The 22,638-nt window shown below is 34.6% G+C and overlaps 1 protein-coding gene across 1 annotated transcript in view; it reads right to left on the reverse strand.

Annotated features, from left to right (window-relative positions):
• Positions 1-2,309: 2,309 nt before the first annotated feature.
• The window catches only part of LOC149580512 (auxin-induced protein 5NG4-like), a 51,800-nt gene continuing 31,471 nt past the window's right edge, over positions 2,310-22,638 (reverse strand). The window contains exon 9 of the mRNA XM_089804811.1: positions 2,310-2,495. Within this exon, the coding sequence (XP_089660937.1) occupies positions 2,310-2,495 (186 nt within the window). The remainder of the gene's footprint in view (positions 2,496-22,638) is intronic.

The following is a 22,638-nucleotide window of genomic DNA, read 5'->3' on the forward strand; positions in this document are numbered from 1 at the left end:
TAGACCTTTCACCATGTGGTATGTGCAAAGTTGCTGAAGGTAGCGGTAGTCAAGATGACAGACCACTCATGCCATAATTGCATGGTTGAATTTGATTGAGATAACAAGGCCTTTGAAGGAGACTTGGGCACAAAATGAGAGAAAGAGTACAACCTCTTGTGATCATTCACCTTCCACACTACAACCAAGGAATCATCTTTGAGATTGTGCACTTTTACTGAGTCTAGAAGGAACTCAACTCTATGTCCATCTTCGAGATGAGTGATTTGGTAGATTGAAAGGAAATTTGAACTTAGGTTTGGAATATAGAGAACCTCTTGAAACTCTGCATTTTCCATTTCCACGTTTCCTTTTCCTTCAACTTCCATTTTGCTATCATTCCCCATGAAGATGTGTGGTACCTTGGACTACTTCATTGAAGAAAAATCCTCCTTTGAAGAACCCATGTGATATGAGGCACCTAAGTCAAATATCCATTCCTTTGAAGAGTTTGAATTTGCCATGAGTGCTTGCCCTTTGCCCTGGGAATTTGAAGATGATCCTTTATCCTTGTAAGCATTAGGAAATGGAACATTATGTTTCTTCATGATATTGGTCAACTCATCAATCTTTTTAAGATAACACTCATGCTCTTCATGACCCGATTTCTTGCAATAAGCACACTTATTCTTCTCCTTATTGTTGTCCCCTTTCTTGTTGGAATTTGAGGACTTGCCTTGTTGATTGGATTGTGGTGTTGTCTTTTCTGCATCCTCAGATTTATCTATCTTCCACTTCTTCTAACCCTTTCCTTTATTTGAAGATTGTCTAGTTGAATGTTGAGAACCCTCATTGTTGACCACCAATGCTTTGGACTGAGGTGATTTGAGAATCCCCATTATTTTCAACTTCTTTTCTTCATCATCCAACAGTTTAGCATATTCATCAAAAGTGACTTTCTTGTAGGCAGATCCTAAGGTAGTCTTAGAGGTGTTAAAAAAAGATACAAATGTGGAATATTCAGATGGCAGCTTATTATGTATAAGATAGATTAGTTTTTCATCTTTGATTGAACTCTCACAATTAGTAAGCTTTTTCCTTAGTTCATTTACCTTGATGATGAAATCTTGTATGGAGTTATATGACTTAGGATCTAAGGATACAAGCTCATCTTCAATCTTGAACACATCCTCTTCAGACACTTTCCCATAAAGGCTTTTGATGGTATCCCAAGCTTCCTTGGATGTAGTGCATTTCTTGATTTGATACATGATCTTATCATCTACCCCAAAAAATATATCACCTAGGGCTTTTCTATCCATTGCTACCCTATCTAAAATTTCACTTGTTGATACATTATCACCTACTAGTTTAGGAAGAGTACCATCTACATATTGTGAAACTCCATTATGCATTAAGTGATACAACATTTTGATTGACCATGAAGCATAGTTATGAAGAGTTAATTTAGGAAATTTAAAGTTGCCCATAATGCAGAAAATGCAAGAAAAGTGCAAAAAAGAGAGAACACAACACCAAGAACACCCCCCCTTTTCACTAAATCAAGAAACCCCCCCAAAATAGATGCTTTGGGCACTTTATTAGTAGTGCGATTACAATGAGCCACTTACCAATTTTGGCCTTTGTGGACTTTTGATTTTTCTTGTTACAATTTCTATATGATATAAAAATCTAGAACTTTACAATGTGCTACAATTCTAAAGCACTACAAAGAAAAGAAGGCCCTATTACTGAAAGTGACAATTTTGTCCACAGAAAACTACAATCTAATGCCAAATCTAGAAAGTAGACAAAAAATAACGCACTTTCAAAAAAAATGGAACTTGTTTTCGACTCGAGATGTGCTTGTACAGAGCTTTTGAAGTTGCAAAATTATAGGATTATGTAGGTACAATCACCAAAAAATGCAATTTCTAAACAATCATTACACCAAAACTAGAAAAGAGCTACACCACTAATTTTTTTAGAAAATTTTATCTAATTTCAAAAAAATTGCACCTAATTTGGAGTCCGAATGTGCGAGTTATGGCCCCTCGAAGTCAGACTACAAAAACCAAAATCAATTTGGAGAGGGGTTGCATTAGCGAATCACGAGGTTAAATTTGACAGTCATATGGTTGTTGCAGCAATTATATGTTGGCCTGAAATGACGTCCAGATGGGCTTTAAATTTATACATAGGCAACATATGACATCAACAAAAATTTCACCCACTGATGACGTGGCAGATGAGTCAATGCCTACGTGGTACTTGTATGAGCTGGCAAAAATGCCACATGGCAAGGGCAGATTGGTTGCTAACTAGGCAATTCAACTGATGCCATGTGTCTTTTTTGGGAGCTTACGAAGAGATATAGTCACTGATGACTGTGTAGTCGATGTGGCAATATGGGCTGCGTGGGCGTATGAGATTCCATCACGTGGTGATGCTTGTGCGGAGCTAGAGAACTTTGTAGGGTTGCCAAGATTCTCAGCACTCCTAAAATATCCTTCTGCCTACCGAATCATTATTTAGCGATGCTGGAATGCTTAGCGTTTGCTGGAGAAGCCTTTTTTGATGCCGAGATTCGGGTTACGTGACGTCAAATTTTTTTGTTTAGTCCCACATATGTGGGATAAGCACTAAGTGCTGTTTAAAAGCTATGTGCCACAGACATCAAGGAAAGAATAGACCGCTACAGAGGTGTCTGCTGGAATGTGTGGCTAGGGTTTGATGGGGCTCGTCTCGGATTCTATGTAGAGAGTGCCGCCGGTAGGATTAGAGGGGCACGGCAAAATGACACAGAGATTATGTAGTATGGCCCGAATTAATTAAAATAAAAAGCCCTGCGATAAAATAATAATATTCTTCCAAAAATAATAGAGCCGAGATGGGGTGTCACAACCCAGTTTGGCAAAAAATATTTCTCTACTTGAATGAAAAAATAAATTCCAAAAATAAAATTACAGCAGAGATATAGATTCAAAAAAATAATAATCAGATCAATGAAATGATCATACCCGTATTGCAAATCGGGGCCTCCGGGTTCCGATTTGCAAAAATTTTTTGCCTCTCGATCAACTTTCACCCAATATAGGTAAATTTATAGTCGATCTTCACTAAATTGATGCTCCAGATGCAATGGTAAGGTCAGATCTGGCTCTAGACGATCCCAATTTTTGCAGATCCTTTGGATTTTTGTCGAGGTGATGAAGCATGAAAGGTCTCAAATGGTTACATGTAGAGAATCTCCCTTAGCTTTGATACCATGTAAGAATTTGCCTTAGGCTAAAATTCATCCAAGAACTAAAGAACTCAAAACAAGCACACAGTAGACCAAAATGAGAGAGAGTATGATCAGAATGACAATGTATTCAATATGCCATCATTCATGCAATAACTGGTTGAGAGTACACTAGGACTGCCTGAATATAAAGGCCTTAGGAGAGCTTCTAGAATACATAGAAGTCAACATCATGATATGTCATACAACTAGGCACATGTCCACTAGATATGGATTATCCTCCATTGAGCACAAGATTAAGTGCGATGATGTGAGGATAAGCCTACAATGGTGTAGCACACAAATCAGTGGTGTGGACAACATGTGCTAAATGAGGAGTGTAGATAACTGTGTTGTCATCATGAAAACTCAGTGAATGATGCATACTCCTATGTTTTAGACACCATGTGCATAATTAGAGTTGTGTAACTCAATGAGAATACACAAACTCCTAAGTGTCTCACCTAAAATAATAATAAAATAATGCGAAGTAATTAAATGATGCATTAACTTAAGTAAACTTAAGTCACTGTAATAAGTAAATACTTATTTACACCAATAGTAAGGAACCTAAAAACTACAAAAACTTTGTTTACTATGAGCCTGACACTTTATCTAATGCAACTAGGAGTCAACAGTCTTCACCACCCAAGTCCCCAAAATCTCTAGTTCAACCTGAGTTGTAGCTAGTGTAACTTGAGTCATCAAAAGGACCCAAGTTTCAACCAGTGGAAACTAAGTAATAGTATGAAAGACCCAAGTCATAGTTAGTGGGACTCGAGCATAATTCAGAAAATCATGGCGAACCTAGTGAATCCAGAAAGGAGTCCAAACTTGCTCGATATGGTAGAAGGCATCATACGCCTAAGAAAATAATTGGAGATCAATTAGTAGGTACAATGACAAGGACCAAACTAAAAGGTACATGTTTTCTTACTGAATTCAAACCTAGAACAATTAAAGATACATTAAAAAATGAAAGTTGGATTGAAGCAATGAACGAAGAAATTGATTAGATTGAAAGGAATAAGACTTGAAATCTTGTTCCTAGACCTAAGGATAAGAATGTAATTGGGAAAAAATGGGTATTAAAAAATAAGTTGAATGAAAGTGGAGAAGTTTCAAGGAACAAGGCAAGGCTAGTTTGCAAGGGTTATGATCAAGAGGAAGGTATTGACTATGGAGAAACTTTTTCTCCTATTGCTAGACTAGAAGGTGTTAAAAAACTCCTTGCATATGCAACACATGAAGGATTCAAAGTATATCAGATGGATGTGAAGTCAACATTCCTGAATGAAATCTTGTAAGAGGAAGTCAACATAGAGAAACCATAAGGCTTCATTGATCCTAGCAAAAGGGACATGGTTTACAAATTACAAAAAGATTTGTATGGTCTTAAACAAGCCCCCAAAGAATTGTATGTGAGATTGCACAAGTATCTCATAAAGATTGGTTTTCAAAGAACTAATGACAATAGTAGCCTATACATCAAAGAAGGACTAGATAAGAAGACTGTGTTGGAAAAAATCTTTGTGCATGATACATTATTTACTGGAAATGATGATTTGTGCAAATCCTTTTATGAGGAAATGAGTAAGGAATTTGAGATGTCAATGTTTGGAGAGATCAAATTCTTTGTTGGCCTGTAGATTCAACATAAGGATGGTATCTACATTACTCAATCAAAGTACATTAAGGATATACTAAAACAGTTCAGAATGGAGGATTCTAGACTAGTTAGAACACCTATGTCTAGTGGACATGATCTTTCCAAAGATGGTGATTCAAAAGAAGTAAATCAGACTACATACAGATCAATGATTGGAAAATTTATTATGTGGTGCGTACAAGACCTGATATAACATTAGTAGTTGGAATGGTAGCAAGATTCTCTACTAATCCAAAATAAAATCACATGATGAAAATAAAATGAATCATTAGGTATCTAAAGGGTACTAAAGATTATGGTTTGTGGTATAAGAAAAGAGGCAATGTTGAATTCAAAACATTCACTAATGCTGATGGGGTAGGAAGCATTGATGATAGAAAGAGACCAGTGGTGGAGCATTCTTTCTTGGAAAGAGGCTAGTATCTTGGACAAGAAAGAAGAATAATAGTATCTCTCAGTCAATAACAAAAGAAAAATATGTTTCTACAACAGTCAATTGTTCAAATATTATTTGGTTTAAATAATTGTTGACAGGTATGAAGGAAGAGATCAAGGATCCAGTTGTGGTTTTATATGATAACACCAACGCAATTAACATTTCCAAGAATCATGTGATGCATACCAAAACCAAGCACATTGCAATTAATTATCATTTCTTAAGAGAGTTAGTGCAAGATAAGGAGGTAAGATTTGAATATGTGAATGCAAAAGAATAGATTGCAAAAATATTCAGCAAGCCATTACCTAAGGGTGATTTTTTGTATCTAAGAGGTAAGCTAGGGGCCATTCACCTAGTTGAAGCTCACTAATTAGATATTAGTGATGCATCAACAAAGCATGTTGAAGATTAGTCAAGTTGATGCAATATTGTAAAGGAAAGATTGCATATGAGTCAGTACATCAGGTACATGGAAATTCATTGAATGCTATCTTTGGCATGAGATGTCAAAGAGGGAGAGTTTTCTATCATACATCAGAGAAATTTTATGTTTGATAAGGAGTGTTTTCTATCATATATCAGAGATATTCTTATATATGTTAGAGATGTCAAAGAGGGAGAATGAACTTGAGTTGATGTCAAAGAGGGAGAGTTTGATATTGTTGTCAGTGGAATTAGAGTAATCAAAGAATCATTCTAGAGGGAGAGATTGATGTCGGAGGGAGATCACACTAATAAAGGGAGTTCTCATGGATGAGAATCATAAGAAACTAAGGATACTTTTCTTACTTCTATTTTTCTCTAAAATTTCATTATATTATGCCATGTTGTATTACCATCAATGCCAAAGAGGGAGATTGTTGAAAATAATTGTTCAATTGTATATTATCTTTGATATTACACAAAATGTCAAGTCTTTACTAGGTAGTGTTTGTCAAGCTCACTCAGAAAATGAAGATAGTTTCTAGTGTTGAAGTTGATGAAAGATAAACCCCACAACTCCCAAGAATCATCTACATGCAAACACCTATCACATAAGAGAGAACCAAAAAAAAAAGGAGGCTAGAATTTATAGATCCATAGATGAGACACTCTTGATGAGCAAAAAGATAAATTTCTATAATTAAAATTGAATAAATAAATTACAAAGAGATCAATCCTTATAAAAGGAGATCAAAACCCTAACATGTAACTAACCTAGGTTGCATGATAATAATTAATAAAAGAATTAATTATTATATGCTTAAAGTTTAGCTTAAGTAAACTAGAGATAATAAGTAACTAAATAATTAAATCAATTTTTTTTAATTAATAAGAAAATATCTTATTACTCTAACACCCCCCTTAAGATAAACTTAGGGAGTAGCTAAAAACCTAAAAACTACTGCTGAAAGCAAATTTGGGTTCCAAAAACAAGGCTTGATGAGGTACCCAAGCACAACCAAATCTCTAAAAAAGAGGAGAAATAGAGAAAACTATATGGAAAAAACTCTACTCTAAAAAGAGATAGAAATAAAATGTTCCAAAAGATAGGCACAAAAGGATGATCATGAAGAACATCACTAAAGCATGAAGCTGCAAACACTACCAAATTACTGATCTGAAGGACCTCCATTATATAGAACATGACCAGGTAGAGAAGACTAAGTCTCAAGAGTTGATCAATCAAAGATGGAAGCTATCTTCATGACCTCCAAAAATAAGAATGAAAGAATGTCTATATTGTAAATGATTCATCTCACTGAAATGCATAGGCATCCAGCCACTACAATCACCTAGTACATATGATCAAATACTAAATACATAGCTCACTCCATCAAGAAAAGAAAGAAATAGAACTAAATAACCCCCTATAATGTTAAGAGGTAAGACATCAAAATTGAAACTAAATGCAATATCCCCTATATAAAGAAGAACCATGAACATCAAGAGTGCAAAAGAAGTACAAACACCTATAATGGCATGTGTTATTGACACATCATGAGGCTAATATCATGGAAGAAAAAATCACTTGACAAAGGAAGATGGAGAATATGGCCAACATGAAACCCCCCAAGGCACTTTATAATGTAGTGTGAGTGCAACAAAACACAAAGATGTGCAAGATCTTAAAATGCAATAAAGTGGCACTTTATCTCGGTGCATTTGCAAAAATACTACAAAAGGATGTCAACAAAGATCAAAGGAGACATAAAGATGATACAATATATAGTATAACCCATGAAAAATCATCTAAGACAACAAAATCAATCCTCGGACCTAAAACAACCAAGATATCTATTAGAATGAAAAAAAAATAAAAAACTAAATGGGATGTGCATGGAGCACAATCTAGAATATAGAATGTCTCAAAATATGTCTCTTGGAGTGGAAAATAGAACTTTTAAATTTGATAGACAAAATAGGCCACCAAACAACATCAAAAATGTAAATAAACTACACCATCATTACGGGCTCAGAATAAGCTTTCCGACACTTCTTTTAGATTGAAAAAAGGAGTCTAGATGAGCAAGTTATGGCCAAAAATTCACATGTAGGTAAAAAGAGTGCTAGAAATTTTTTAAAAATACCACCTTGGGATTCGTGCCAAATGCCTCAAAAAGTGTGCCCACCAATACTAGAAATTACCTCAAGAAGTGTCCTAGTTTCCTAACAAGACTATCTCAATTTGTGTGCCCAAAAAGTTTAATTTGCATGCCAAAAAAAATCTTGATTTTTGTGCAAAAAAGCAGAAAATTGCCGCCTTAGAAAATATTCCAAAATATTGATTTCTAAACAAAAAATTTCAATTTACGAATCAAAATTTAGAAAATCACTACCTCGTGAAATGTGCCCAATCCATGAGCAATATTTTTAAGCCTCAAATTCCAATTGTGTCCAAATTGGATAAATTTTTATGAAAATAGAGGTTTTTGGGTGTACTAAGCTCAACGGTGATGTCTGTTTGGGCTCAAGCTACACTAAAAAATGGGGGCTTCCCAGATTCAATATAAAATAAACTTTAAAAGATGAAACCCTTTGAAAGAAAAAACACATATATGAAAGCCAAGATACACTTCTCATAAACAGAATAGAGGCATGAAGATCTGGAGTTTTGATACCATGTTGAAGTTGATGAAAGATCAACCCCACAACTCAGAAGAATCATCTGCATGCAAACACTTGTCATAGAAGAGAGAAGCAAAAATTTATGGAGGTTGGAATTTCTAGATCCATAGATGAGACATTCTTGATGAGTGAAAAGACAAATTGCTATAATCAAAAGTGAATGAATAAATTACAAAGAGATCAATCCTTATAAAAGGAAATCAAAACCCTAATAGGTAACTAACCTAGGTTGCATGATAATAATTGATAAAAGAATTAATTATTATATGCCTAAAGTTTAGCTTAAGTAAACTAAAGATAATAAGTGACTTAATAATTAAATCAAAATGATTTAATTAATAAGACAATATCCTAATTCTCTAACATCAAGTGTTTGCCAAGCATTCCAAACGAGTTCACTCGAGCACCAAAGAGAATCTGGCATGGAATTAGTGTTAACTGAGCTCACTCGGTTATGAAAGGAATTCATTTCATGATGCATTATTAACCAAGTTCACACACTTAACAAAGGAAGTCTAAAGAAAGTCTTTTTTGAGTTAGTGTTGACTGAGTTGAGTGGGCTAATGAAGGATTGTCTTGAATCAACATATTTAGTTTGATGAATTTATTTGTTAAGTCTAGCTGACTTAAGGGATGGATATTGAATATTTGAATGTGTATTCAAGCTGACTTGACAAGGAAAATGATATAAGGTCAAGTTGTGGAATTGAAAAAGAGAAGCATGGAATTGGAATGATAAATCAAGGAAGCAAATTGGAACGATATCAGAGTATCCTAAGTTGAATGAGTTATAAATTTTTATCTGATCAAGGAGGATCAAGTATTCAAGCTAAAATAGAGATTTGAAATCAACAATTCAGTTGCATCAACAATCAAGTCATATCATTGTTACTCTCTAATAATTGTAGTAGTATATCAAATCTCTTAATAGAGTTAGTTTAACAACTATTTTTCAAATCCTCTAACAAGGTGGCATTTCTAGATTGAACTTTCTAAAAATCTCTAACAAAGCCACTCCTCATAAGGTGATTTAAATCCTTTAATAGGGTCACACCGAATAGTCTATTTTGTACAACCTTTAACAGGGTTGGATTCTAAAATGGCTCATTTTAGAAGAGTGAAAAATAATAACTAGTTGCAATTGGTGGTTGTTCCCAAATTGGATTTCCATGTTAAATCCTAGTATCATGTGTGTTTATGTTATTTTCTTTATGATTCTGCAACTAATTTAATTAAGGTTAATCACATTAAACATCTTAAGAAACATTTAATTCAGTGATTTTCAAATAACAATAATTCTTAGTGTTTGCCAAGTGATTTAGTGCTAACTAAGTTATAATAGTATTTTCACTTTTAGTAGAGTTTTCTATTGATTTGTATTAACATCTAAGGGTTCTAGGATTTATTTTAGTGGTAATTGATTCACCCCTCCCCTCTCAGTTACTCCTCTTATATTTCCAACATTTGTAAGATCTTCTCTTAGATAAATAGCCAAAAAATATACCTTCACCTCCTTTTGAATCAAATATTTCATTCCTTGCATCCTTATAAATATAACAAGTACTTCCAAAGATTTTGAAATAGTTTACTTTAGGTGTATGACCTTACTAGAGTTCATAGGGTGTCTTATTTTTTGTTTTCTTCAACTAAATTTGGTTGAGAGTATAAATAAAAGTGCTAATTGCTTCTCTCCAGAACATCTATGAAAAATATTTTTCAATCATCAATGTCCTCGCCTAATCCACAATTGATCTATTTCTCCTTTCAACAATCCCATTTTGTTGTAGTGTCCTCATTGTAAATAATTATCTCTTAATACCATGCTCAACACAAAATTTAGTGAATTCAATAGACATAAACTGACCACCTCTATTAGATCTTAAACATTTCAAATTTTTACCCATTTTTTCCTCAACTCTATCCTTATACCATTTCAACATATCAAAAGCACGTGATCATGAACATGAAAATCATTATTCTAGAATATTCATCAACAAACAAGATGAAATATCTATCACCATAATAACTTTCCATACTAATAGGTCCACATAAATCAGTATGCACTAGTTCCAAAATATCAGAATAACCTGGGGGGGGGGGGGGGGGGGGGTTGTGAATCAATTATCCAAGGTCCAAATGTACAAATAAAACTTTTTCAGTGGTCAACAAATATATGTGCATGCATTGATTAGATCATCCAAAATCTCAAACCTTTGTATATTACTACCCTAGGTCAAATGAACTTTGCAAAAATGTAAACATAAGTTACCACAAATACAATCACACAATTTTGACATAAGGATTAAATGTAGAAACCCAATTTGGAAAAAACTACCAGTAACATGTTACCAATTTTCACTCTTCTAAAGTGAGCTCTGTGAGAAGCCAACCCTATTAAAGGTTACAATACATATTATTAAATGTGATATTGATTAAAATATTTCAATCACCCTATTAAAAGTGAGCCTTATTAGAGGACTTTAGAACATTTCATTACAATGTCACCTGGTTAAAGGATATACTCATGACTATTAGGTCAACCTTGTTAGAATATATAGTCCACTGATATAACTGGTGGGGGGGTGAATCAGTTATCCAAAAGTTATCACAATTATCAACCTTGAATAGTCTTAACCATATGATTAATATAATCTAAAACCACAACAAGATACTCATACACAATAACACTAGATATGTTAACTAGGGAAACCCTTGATCAAAGGGAAAACTTCGGTGGGATGGTACCCAAAAGATGATGTACTAATATAAATATTCCTTATTAGAGGATGGACCCTGTTAGGAGTCTATGAATACATTTAGTACATATGAGTCCTTGTTAGGAAACTTTGAATCACTATTAGGAGATTTCAACCTTGTTAGGAGTTGTAGAAGACAGTTGGACCCACTACCCAAAAAACTTCAAAGGCAAGATCAATGAACCAATTGTCCAAATGATCTTTGTATTATTCCTTGTAGAATAATAGAATTGGTATTGTATTGTTCCTTTCTCTTTCTCTGTCCTGTCAACCAAACCTCTTCTCCTTTTGATCTTGTAACTAGATCAAAAATATTGTATCCAATAATCCATTGGATCTCTTACATACATTCTTCAAACACTTATCCAATAATCCATTGGATCTCTTACATACATTCTTCAAACACTCTACTCTTTTTTGCACTTCACACTTCATAAAACAATGGATACCTTTTACAATCAAGAAAAACATATTTTCTTTATACCATATCTTCATAATAATTCCTTGAGTTAGCTTTGAGGCTTTCCTAATTAATTAAAATAAGATAATTAATTAATTAAAATTATAATAGCACTATCAGCTCATAGTCTAGACAAAACTTCACAAGTACGATACTAAGGCTTGCACACTCACTGACATCATCAGCTGATTGTCCTTTGTGACTACCTGATTGTGCATTTCTTCATTACATCTTAGATGAAAGATAACAAACAACCACTACAAACTACTTTCCCAATACTCTATCTTTGATTTTCTCTTTGTAATTTAGGTACAATTTCCATACATCATTGACTCAGACTTTGTACACTTAACCATGTCATTAGTGTGTGCTGAAATATTGCCACACTTCTATGAGTCATTATATCAAATATTTTTCAAGAATGAGATCTCAAATGGCGATTCATAGCTCTCTATTCATGGAGTGCAAGGGTTTGTAATAGAGGCCCTTGGTTTAACCTAGTTTGTGCCCATACAAGTACACCATAAAATGAGAGATTCAAAAAGGAAAATATGCATACAAATGAAGATGCTCGCTAATTTAAATGATAAAAATGCAAAGTAATGTGAGAAAGAAAATCTAATCTATGAACGGAAATGACAATGCGAGATTAATCTATGAAGGCAAATATGACTCTAGGATGATATGAAAATGCAAGGATGAGGCATGATGATGGAATCCATGGATGCATGAGAGAAGAAGATAGGAAGAGAGAAGTTACAATGAAGCTCCAATGTCCAAACCCTAAGGCTCAAATCCTAATGCTCAAACTCCTTCTACAAACTCACTATCCAAACATGCAACACAATAATACTATAGCAACTAACATCTATCCTGCTTCTCCTTTTTATTCTCCTTATGAAATGAAAAGGAGAGGGCTCCTTATATGGTCAATTGTAGAGGTGGGAGACTTCTCACAACCAATATGGGATAATAAGGCTTGATACATGTGAGAAAAAATTCTAACAATGAGAAAATAGGAGTGTTTGACAAGAAAGTGGAAAGAGGAAATTAAGGAATCCCACTTAGAAATATGTGCATTTACGTGTAGAGAAAAAATGATTAATTTATTTTTATTTCCCCTTTTTTATAATCATAAGGAGAGATTTAAGTGTGAATTTCATTTAATTAAAAGGGAGCAAGTTATTTTAAATAAATAGAAGCTATTTTATTTAAAAAAAAGAAAAGTTTTCTTTTAATTAAATAAGACTTAGGATTACATGATCAAACCTTAGGAAGTGTTGAAATAATTAAATTAATTGTAATTTGATCAAGGAAAATGATTTGAATTGAAAATATTGCAATGCATTGATTCAGGAAATTGATAAATTGAAGAATGGGGCCCCATAGTCTAGGCGACCATTTTAGGGTGCATATATTTGCCCCTCTTTAATTAATGTGTGATCATTTGAAGAACACATGTAGTCAAAGAATGCAGTTGAAGTGTGAGGTCGATTTGGGATCACAAAACAACATAGATGTGTGGTCAACTTAGGAACACATTAGGACAAAGAATAAAATTTTTTATAACAATTTTTTCCTGATAAAGACAAGGCTGTTCCAGATAGAACAAAGATTGATAAAGTTGAATCAAGGACTGAAGTTTGATAGGTATTTCTCCCTTGCAATCAAAATTGAAATGAAATAGAGGAGAAACAAAAAATTGAACTAAAGATAAGGTTCTTGATGTAAAATGTAAAATATATGGTTTATAGAACCAAGGTAGATCATCAAGCATGAAAGATTATGCCTCAAAGTTGAATGAGAACAAAAGAAGTGGGGTGAAAGAAAATAGAATATAGAAGTTTGGAAGAGGTGGAAAGAAATGGAAAGAAGAAAGAGAATTTTCCTCAAGAAAGAGAATGCCTCAAAATCAATCAACTGTTTAAGATAGAAAATTTTGATTGAGATCAAGAAATAATATAAGGAAATGAAGATCAAGACATGACCACAATTGATTAAACATCCACAAGAAAGATGAAGGAAAAGCCTCTTAAACTCATTATGCAACCTAATAATGCAAATTAACATGAATTCTAACAATGCAAGCTATATGAAAATGCAAAGGTGTACTTGTAATAGAGCAACTGTAACATAGGATTTTGTGTTCATCATTAATTAGAGAATATTAGTGACTTATTTTCATCATAGGGACATTATTAATGAACATCAAAAAATAACACAATCATCAGTAATCACAAGTGCAACTATGAAGATATGAATGCAATTTATATTGGATTGGAATGTGGAAAGATTCCAACATAAGCATCAAAGACATAATGGTCAAGATGAATTTGATGTTAGCTTACCCAATTTAATGGAGCAAAACCATGGTCACATCAAGACATAGATGTTGATATGGCCATAAGAATGGTTGTACAAAAAAATACTCAAGGGTGATGCCTCAAATCTCCTAAGTGTTCCAAGGGGACAACAAGAGACACTCTAGAGTTTCAAGACCATGCACACAAGAAGAAAGAAAATAAAAAACATGCCCCATGCCCCAAGTCCTCTAGCTATGCATACCAGAGAGACTTATTCAACAAGAACACTCAATGAAAATCAATAATAGTCAGCACACAAAGAAAAAATCATGACATAGTTGAAGCATTAAGTGTTTGTATTTAAAAATTTAAGTGTGTTAAATGATATGGAGTTTTCAGGATAAGGATTGAGTGCTTGCAAGTAGGTAAGATCACACGACAAAATTAGGTAAGACCAAACTGATAAATGTTGAAAAACACTTGATGTTAGGGGTTGTATTGAAAAATACAGTTGGGTGGTGTTGAAAAACACTGTTCGTGATGTGTCCTAAAGACTAATGCATCCAAGAGACCAAAGCTAATACAGTTATGTCCCCTAGACAAAGACAAAGAACAATTCCAAACCAAGGAAACAAGGACAAGGAATGATGGAGAAAGGGTAAGTGTCGAGGAAATGTGCTAAGAAATAGGGGTGCAAAGGCCTCAAGTAGCAGTTGTTTCCAAGTTTTCACCACTTGGATTTTATTGCAATTTTTTCATTTTTTCATTTTTCATTTTTTTGTATTTTTGGAATATATAAATTTTTTGGAGATACATCAAAGCACCTATTACTAGGTTTTCACTAAGATGATCATTTTTTCAGGACATTTTCTGATTTTTAGAATTTTTCACAAATACATCATTGGATTTTTTGGAAATATATCAATTTTTAGATTTTTGAAATATATCAATTTTTGGATTTTTGAAATATATCATTTTTGGATTTTTTGAAATACTTTATTAATTTAATAAATGTTCTATTTATTTTCAAAAGTTTTTCTTTTTCTTTCTCCCTTTTTGAATTTCATTTTATAATTTTGAATTATTTTTCTCCTCTTTTAAAAGTTGATTTAGGTCTTGTTGATTTGATAGATGATTAATGACCTGATGTGATCCTTGATTTGAAAGTCTATTGTGTTCCTCTAATTTCCTCCTTAATTTGTGTTGATTGATCAAAATTGCATAGTTTAGGTCTTTGCCAATTTTTGGGTGTCTACAAATGCCCCTCTTTGAGCTAATATGCAAAGCATATTAGTTTAAAGACTATCTTGATTTTCGTATTTTAGGTTAAATTCTGATGATTGAATGTCTGTTCAATGATATTTTGATGTTTTACAATTGTCATGGTGTATGGTTGTTGATGGCATGAGGATTGTATCCATGGCCCCTAGAGGCTGTAGGCAAATTGTTAGCCATAGATCTCTAGGTGATAGATAGATGTGGGTTCACTTATTTACTACAGATGCCCTAGTTCTGAGTGAGCAAAGCATTATTAATAGTTGTGGCCAAGCGATAACACTCAAACTACAACACCTTTCATTTCCCTATGGGTGGGATGATTGTGATGCAAGAGGATGTATATTGATTATTGCAAATCTCAATAGTGAGAGACTTAGTGTACTACGATTAGACTACAGATGGCACTTCCTTCAAAGAATTTTTTGGAGATGATAGCATTGGGGATGACAATGTATCATGGTTCCAGATGTTATAGTATGAGCCATTAATGATAGTTTTGGCTGGATTGATAGGGGGGGTTTTGTTTCCAGATAAGTGAGGGTGAGGGTGTCCAGTTGGATTGGGCTAGTTGATGTAGGATATGATTGATCGGCCATTAAGATTTGCATGGGGCAGTTGCATATTGGTCCACTTATACCATGACTTACATCAGGTTGTGTATTCTAGAGCCTCATCGCTATCAACTGGGGTGATATTGTTACAGCTATGGACATGGGAGCATCTACTCATTACTTTTCTAATATGTGTGTGACAACATCCTCAAAATATGCCTTATATATACTGACTTCAATGTGATCATGCAGCCCCATTTGGGCAAGATGGATTATTGGTTGTAGACCATATAGGTTTACTGAGCCATGGGTCAAGGACAGTGATGAGATGATATATTTCTTCAATCTGAGATATTTTCTTCGTTGGATACCCATTGTGATAGAGAAATTTTGTTTTAGGTAGGTTGGGAGATAGTTTGGGAGGTGCTAGGGCATGCGATAGGGGTCAACAGATTATGCTTAGGTTCAGTTAGAGAGGGTAGTGTGGGGGCCAACCTTGGAGTATGAGGTTTTCCTAGAGAACTTTCTTCAGATGATAGATATGCCACAACCAGGGGCATTGAGAGATGGAGAGGAAGATGTAGGTATGGAGGGGGACTATGCATGATGGTTTCATGACCATCCATTCTTGAGGTACATAGATCCAATGAAGCCTATTCTTGGCATTGATGAGCAGTTGAGTGAGGGAGAAGATAGGGATGATAAGGGTGGTTTAGGGAAAGGTAGAGGGAGAGAAATAGGTGTGATTAGAGCATGAGGGAGATATGGAGGCAAGGCTGAGTAGTCATTGTACTAGCACAAAGGGGTGTGGCATGAAGTCCTATGTATAGACTAGGAGATGTAGGTACAAGGAGGCTTGGAGGAATCTAGGGCCATGGAAGTGCGAGGGTGAGAGGAGGGATGGGTGGTGGTGTAGGAGCTGGTCAGTGTGATAGAGGTGTTGGGTAGGGTAGGATAGAGCAGGTGAGGGCCAGGTTGCTCGATGATATACAATTTATCTAATGATAAAAGTCATGGTTATAGGCTCCTATCAGAGGTCCACATGATTTACAACCACAAGGGGAGCAAAAGATGCTGTCAGATGTCCAGCCACCACCAGAGAGGCCAAGAGGATCCACTAATTTAGAGGCTTAGATGAGTGCCATGGAGGCTCAAATGGGTGAGTTAACAAGTATTCTATAGGAATTTATAGCATCAATGACACTAAGGCCACCACTACTACCACTCCCACTAGGGATAGATGGGGCTTTGACTAGTCAGACAACCATAGCTAGACATATCATAGCAATGATAGATGTGTCCAAGTAGGCACCACAAGAGGATAGGAGTGCTCCCAGTGAGTAGGGACCTTTAGGTCAGCCACCTACACATAGATGAATGTATATTATTTGTTATGGCATTACTTATCATATGTGTTTTCATTCATTTGATGCTCATTTGATATTCATGCTGAGGTACTTTGTGATCTTTGGATGTTTATGTGGATAGATATTGTGACCTTTTGATGTTAGTGTTATTTGATCATTTGGATGTCTTGTTGATGCAGTCCATCTTATATTCATGTTGATTTGATCCTTTTTCTTTATGAGATATTTGAGTTTATTGATGTTCAGATGTATGGACTTGTTACATCATAGACTCATGCATGCAAGTGACAATTTCATTTGATGGGTATGGTAGCAGTAGATATTGATATGTATATGAATGATTAGTGTAGCATGATATGTGGATAATGATTGAAAGAATTAAATCGAAAAAATGAATTGTAATGAATGAAAATGTGATGTGATAGTATCAACTGAATGAAATAGGCATGCATGAAATGTGGTGAAATGAAATTTGATGTAATGCCATGTGTTGTAATGTATGAAATGTAATGGAATGAATTTGTGGTAACGTTGTGTGATGTAATGAAATTGGATATAATGGAATGTAATAAATGAAATGGCATTTATTGTAATGTAACATGACGTAATGATATGTAATGAAATGAAATGAATTTTGAAATGACATTTGATGTATTGAAATGTGATGAGATGAGATGTAATGTGATGCAATAGAATGAAATTTAATGTAATATGATGTAATGCAATGAATTGTGATAAATGAAATTTAATGAAATGAAATTTGAGGTAGTAATATAAAATGTGATTTGATATAATGGAATGTAATAAATGAAATGTGAGGTAATAATATGAAATGAATTGTGAGGTTTGATGTAATGGAATGTAATAAATGAAATTTAATGTAATGTGATGTAATGTAGTGTGAGGAAATGGATTGTGATAAATGAAAATGCAATGAATGAAATGTGATGAATAAGATATGATGTAATGCAATGAGATTCAATGTAATGGAATGAAATAAATGAAATGTGATAAAATGAAATGAATGTGTAAATAAAATGAAAATTGCAAATGAATGGAAGTGTGACAAAGTGTAATGGATTGAAATATGATAAAATGAGAATGAAATGAAATGGAAATGTGATAAAATAAAATGGAATGATATATGATAAAAAAAGGAAAGAAATGAAATGAGAATGAAATGAAATGGAAATGTGATAAAATGGGATGTAATGACATGAAATGATAATGTGATAAAATGCAATGTAATGACATGAAATGACAATGTGATAAAATGTAATGTAATGACATGTAATGGAATGAAACATGATAAAATGGAATATAAAAAATGGAATGGGAATGTAATGAAATGTGTAAAGGAGATGAGAAAATGAGGTGAATGAAAGTGAAAAACGGAAGGAAATGAATGTGCTAGAGATGAAAATACATGGGATGAGACTCAACCTTTGTGATTCAAAAGCCAATTAATGAACTTGAGACCCAAGTAAGAATAGATGAAGTGAATGCATGAACATGTGATGAAAGGTGTAATGAAGTAGTGATCATAATTGTTTGAGATTTGAAAGCCACATAATGCAATAGGTGGCATAAGTGATATGTGATAATGAAGTGTGATGCAAGGGGGTAGTGTTGTGATGAGACTAAGTCCACAATAATATAGTGTTAACCATGCATGAGTATGTGAATAACTACCAATCTCATTTATAGAGAAATTATGAGTAGGAGCAAGGAGAAGGGAGCAAGCGAGAACTTGATTTTGAGTTCCTCTATTGAAAATGTGACTACTCCCTCTAAGTTGGGAGTGCAATCTGAGTTAGCTAGAGATTCCTCTATTGAAACTAGCAACCTCGATGATGGTGGGACCTCGAAGGACTCAGGGGGGTGGGGCAAGTAGATTAAAAAATGGTCTAGCCTATTTGGGGTACATCCTACTAGAAAATCTATCTTCCCATCGATTAAGGATACCTCTTCAAAGGATAAAAGTATGTATTCCATTGAAATCCCTAATCAAATCATTGATAAAAACATATCTTGTATGGATTTGACTCTGGTTGGAAGGTTTCTAGGTATCAAACCCAACATTAATGATGTGAGGGCCTTTGCCCATAAGAAATAGAAATTGAAAGGTCAAGTGGACATTATAGTGATGGTCAAGGGTGTCTTTCTTTTTATTTTTCTTGTGAAGAAGACAAGTGAGATATCCTCTATTGTAGTCCATGGGTTATGGGGAAGCATACCTGATGTTATAGAAATGGACCCCAAAATTATACTTTTGGGAAGATTTGCCTATCCAAGCCCCTATCTGGGTTAGGCTGATTAGCCTCAGTTCTGGGTGGAGGATGTTTTTTAGGTCATTTCTAATACCTTTGGGGAGCTCCTTTCTTTGGATCCTATGACTGTATCTTAGAGGAGATTTAACTACATTAGATTTTGTGTTGGCATTTCTCAAGGTGTTGATTTTCTTAAAGTTATCTCATTAAAATCTAAACTATGGATCTAGGACCAACACATTGAGTATGAATCTATTCCTTTCACATGCTTTCATTGTAAAAAAGCTGGTCATTGGGTTAAGAAATGTCCTTCTTTGAAAGGGAGACCTAACAAGGTCAAGAAAGTGTGGGTGAGAAAGGCACAGAACAATATTTCAGAGAACTGAAAGGGAGGAGAGGTAGCTATGGGTGAGAATGCTCCCCCACATAATAAGATTAAAAGTCTAGATAGTGGTGTGCCCCTGGGTGTGGAGGTTCCTCAGCTTAGATCTTTGGGTGAGAATGCTCCTCCTTAGGAGCAGACCAAAAGTATAGATAGTGGTGTGTCCCTAGGTGTGGAAGTTCTTCAACCTAGATTAGATTTAGCTAATCAACATGACATAGGTTCCCAAGCTCCTACTCAAGACAATCTAATGAAACCTAATAGTGATTGCTTGGGCAAGACCCCAGAAGACAATGAGATCAACCCTAACGAGGGGAGATAGCGATAAAGGGGTGACCCATAAGGATTTAGTTGAGCCTTCTAATCACCCAGCTCAGGAATTTGTGTTGGTAGGCATCTTTGTTAGAGGTGAAGTTGAGGACCTCCTAATGGTTTCACAAGATAAGGAAGCAATGTGGGGGGAGGAGACTTCAGACGCTAACTAGATCCCAAGTAGCAAACCTTCCAAAGGTAGGAAGAAAGCCAACCTTAAAAGGGATGTGGAGACTGCTTCAACCAAAACAATAATAAGAAAGGCTCCAAATTTGAATTAAGAAAAGGGGACCCTAAAGCTAATATGGGTAGAGATCATTGTCTTTCTTCAATGCCCACTAGGATTATTCTCAAGAATGGGGATGTTGGTTCCTCCCCTTCCCCAACAGGAACACCTTCCAATTTGTAGAAAAGAACTGCTAAGGAAAAAATATGCATTGTATATGGTAGTCAGAGGGCCATCCTTGAATCAAAACATTTTCATAAATTATGAAGATTGTTTTATGGAACATTTGAGGGTTAAATAATCCTCATAAATGTGACATTTTTAAAAATATGATTAGGGATAATAGGCCAGATAATTTTTTTATTTAGGAAACCAAGATGCTAAAGGATAAGGTGGAAGGCCTTTCAATTTTTAGGGGTGGGAAGATTATAGGAAATTATTTTGAGGGAGCTCGGGAGGTATGGTAGTGTTTTGGATAGATAGGTGAATTCAAGGGGAGCTTATCTCTTAGAATAGAAACATGATGAATGTTAGATTTTCTAACTCAAAGGATGGCTTTTCTTGGGTTCTAACTAATGTCTATGCACCCAATTCCAAGTGGGGAAGAAAGGCTTTGTGGGAAGAAATTTATAAAAATAGAAAGCTTTTTGCTGATGAAAATTGGATTTTTATGGGGGACTTCAATACCCCTCTAAAAGAAGCTGAAAAATGGGGAGGCAGTCAGACTAATCTGGATAATAGATTAGATTTGATGGACTTTATTGATAGTCATTTTCTTCATGATCTTGACTTGCACGGGATTTAGTACACCTAGACTAATAGAAGAACCAAAAAGGATCTCATTCAGGTCAAGTTGGATTGAACACTTATTAGCAATGATTGGTTCCTATATTACAAATGTTCTCTTAGTGCTCAAGTCCATGTGGGATCAGACCATTACCCAATTTTTTAAGTGGTTGATAAAATTAACTATTAGAGAAATTTCCCTTTTAGATTTGAAAAAATGTGGACTCTTCATCCGAACTTGGAGATCCTCATAAAGGAGTGGTGGGGTGTTCATGTAGAAGGTACAACAATGTTTAAAGTAGCAGTTAAATTAAAAAATGTCAACAAAAATATAAAAAATGGAACAAAGACACCTTTGGCAACATCTTTGAGAATAAAAAAAAGATTTTGGAGGAACTAAAGGATATTTAAGATAGGATTTAGATTGATGGTTATGAGGCTGTCACAAGGGAGGAGGAAAGCATAAAACTAGTCAAATTTCATGACATTATCACTAGGGAGGAGATTTTTTGGAGGCATTATTCTAGAAAGGTTTTTCTGAAGGAAGGTGACTGTAATACTAAGTTATTTCACATGACTAATTTGAAGCATAGGATGGCCAATAGAATCTCAAGACTTAAAATGGAAGAGGGCTTTACTAAAATGAGGAGGTTATTAAAAGTGAGGCTGTGGAGTTTTTTAGTAACTTGCTTCATGGTAACCTAGATTTGGATTTGGAAAAGAAAAAATTATTTCTTGATTGCATCCCTTCTTGTGTCTCTAAGGATCATAATAATTTTCTCACTTCTATCCCTTCCTTGGATGAGATTTTTAAGGCTATTTTCTCTTTTAAGGGAGATAAAGCCCATGGTCCTGATGGATTCCCATTTTTGTTCTTTCATTAGTACTAGAACATTATTGGTTCTAATGTTTGTAATGGGGTTAAGGAATTCTTTGGCTCTAGGAATAATCTTAAAGAAGTGAATGGAACTTCCATTGCTCTTATTTTTAAGAAGTTGGAAGTGGATAGCTTGGATTAGTTTAGGCTTATTAGCCTATCTAATTCTTTTTATAAGATTATATCCAAAGTGCTGACCCTTAGAATCATGCCTCTTCTTCCAGTTGTCATTTCAAGATAGCAAAATGGGTTTGTTCCTAGAAAATAGATTTTGGATTCCATTATTACTATTAATGAAAATGTTCACTTCCTTTCAATTTCCAAGAAAGAAGGGTTTCTTCTTAAGCTTGATCTTTCCAAAGCTTATGACAGAGTTGACTGGAACTTCCTTCTCTGAGGTCTAGAAGTGTTTAGGTTTAATAAGAGATTTTGGGATCTGATCTTCATGTTGGTTTCATTAGCTTCCTTCTTGGTGCTTGTTAATGGTTCTTGTACTCCCTTCTTTAAGGCTTCTAAGGGTCTTAGACAAGGAGACGCAATCTCTCCTATTCTTTTCATTTTTTTGGTTGAATGTTTGGGGATATTTTTGGAA

This window comes from Cupressus sempervirens, chromosome 1 (genome assembly GCF_028749045.1).
Source record: "Cupressus sempervirens isolate cs-2001-9-10 chromosome 1, ASM2874904v1, whole genome shotgun sequence".
Classification (NCBI taxonomy): domain Eukaryota; kingdom Viridiplantae; phylum Streptophyta; class Pinopsida; order Cupressales; family Cupressaceae; genus Cupressus; species Cupressus sempervirens.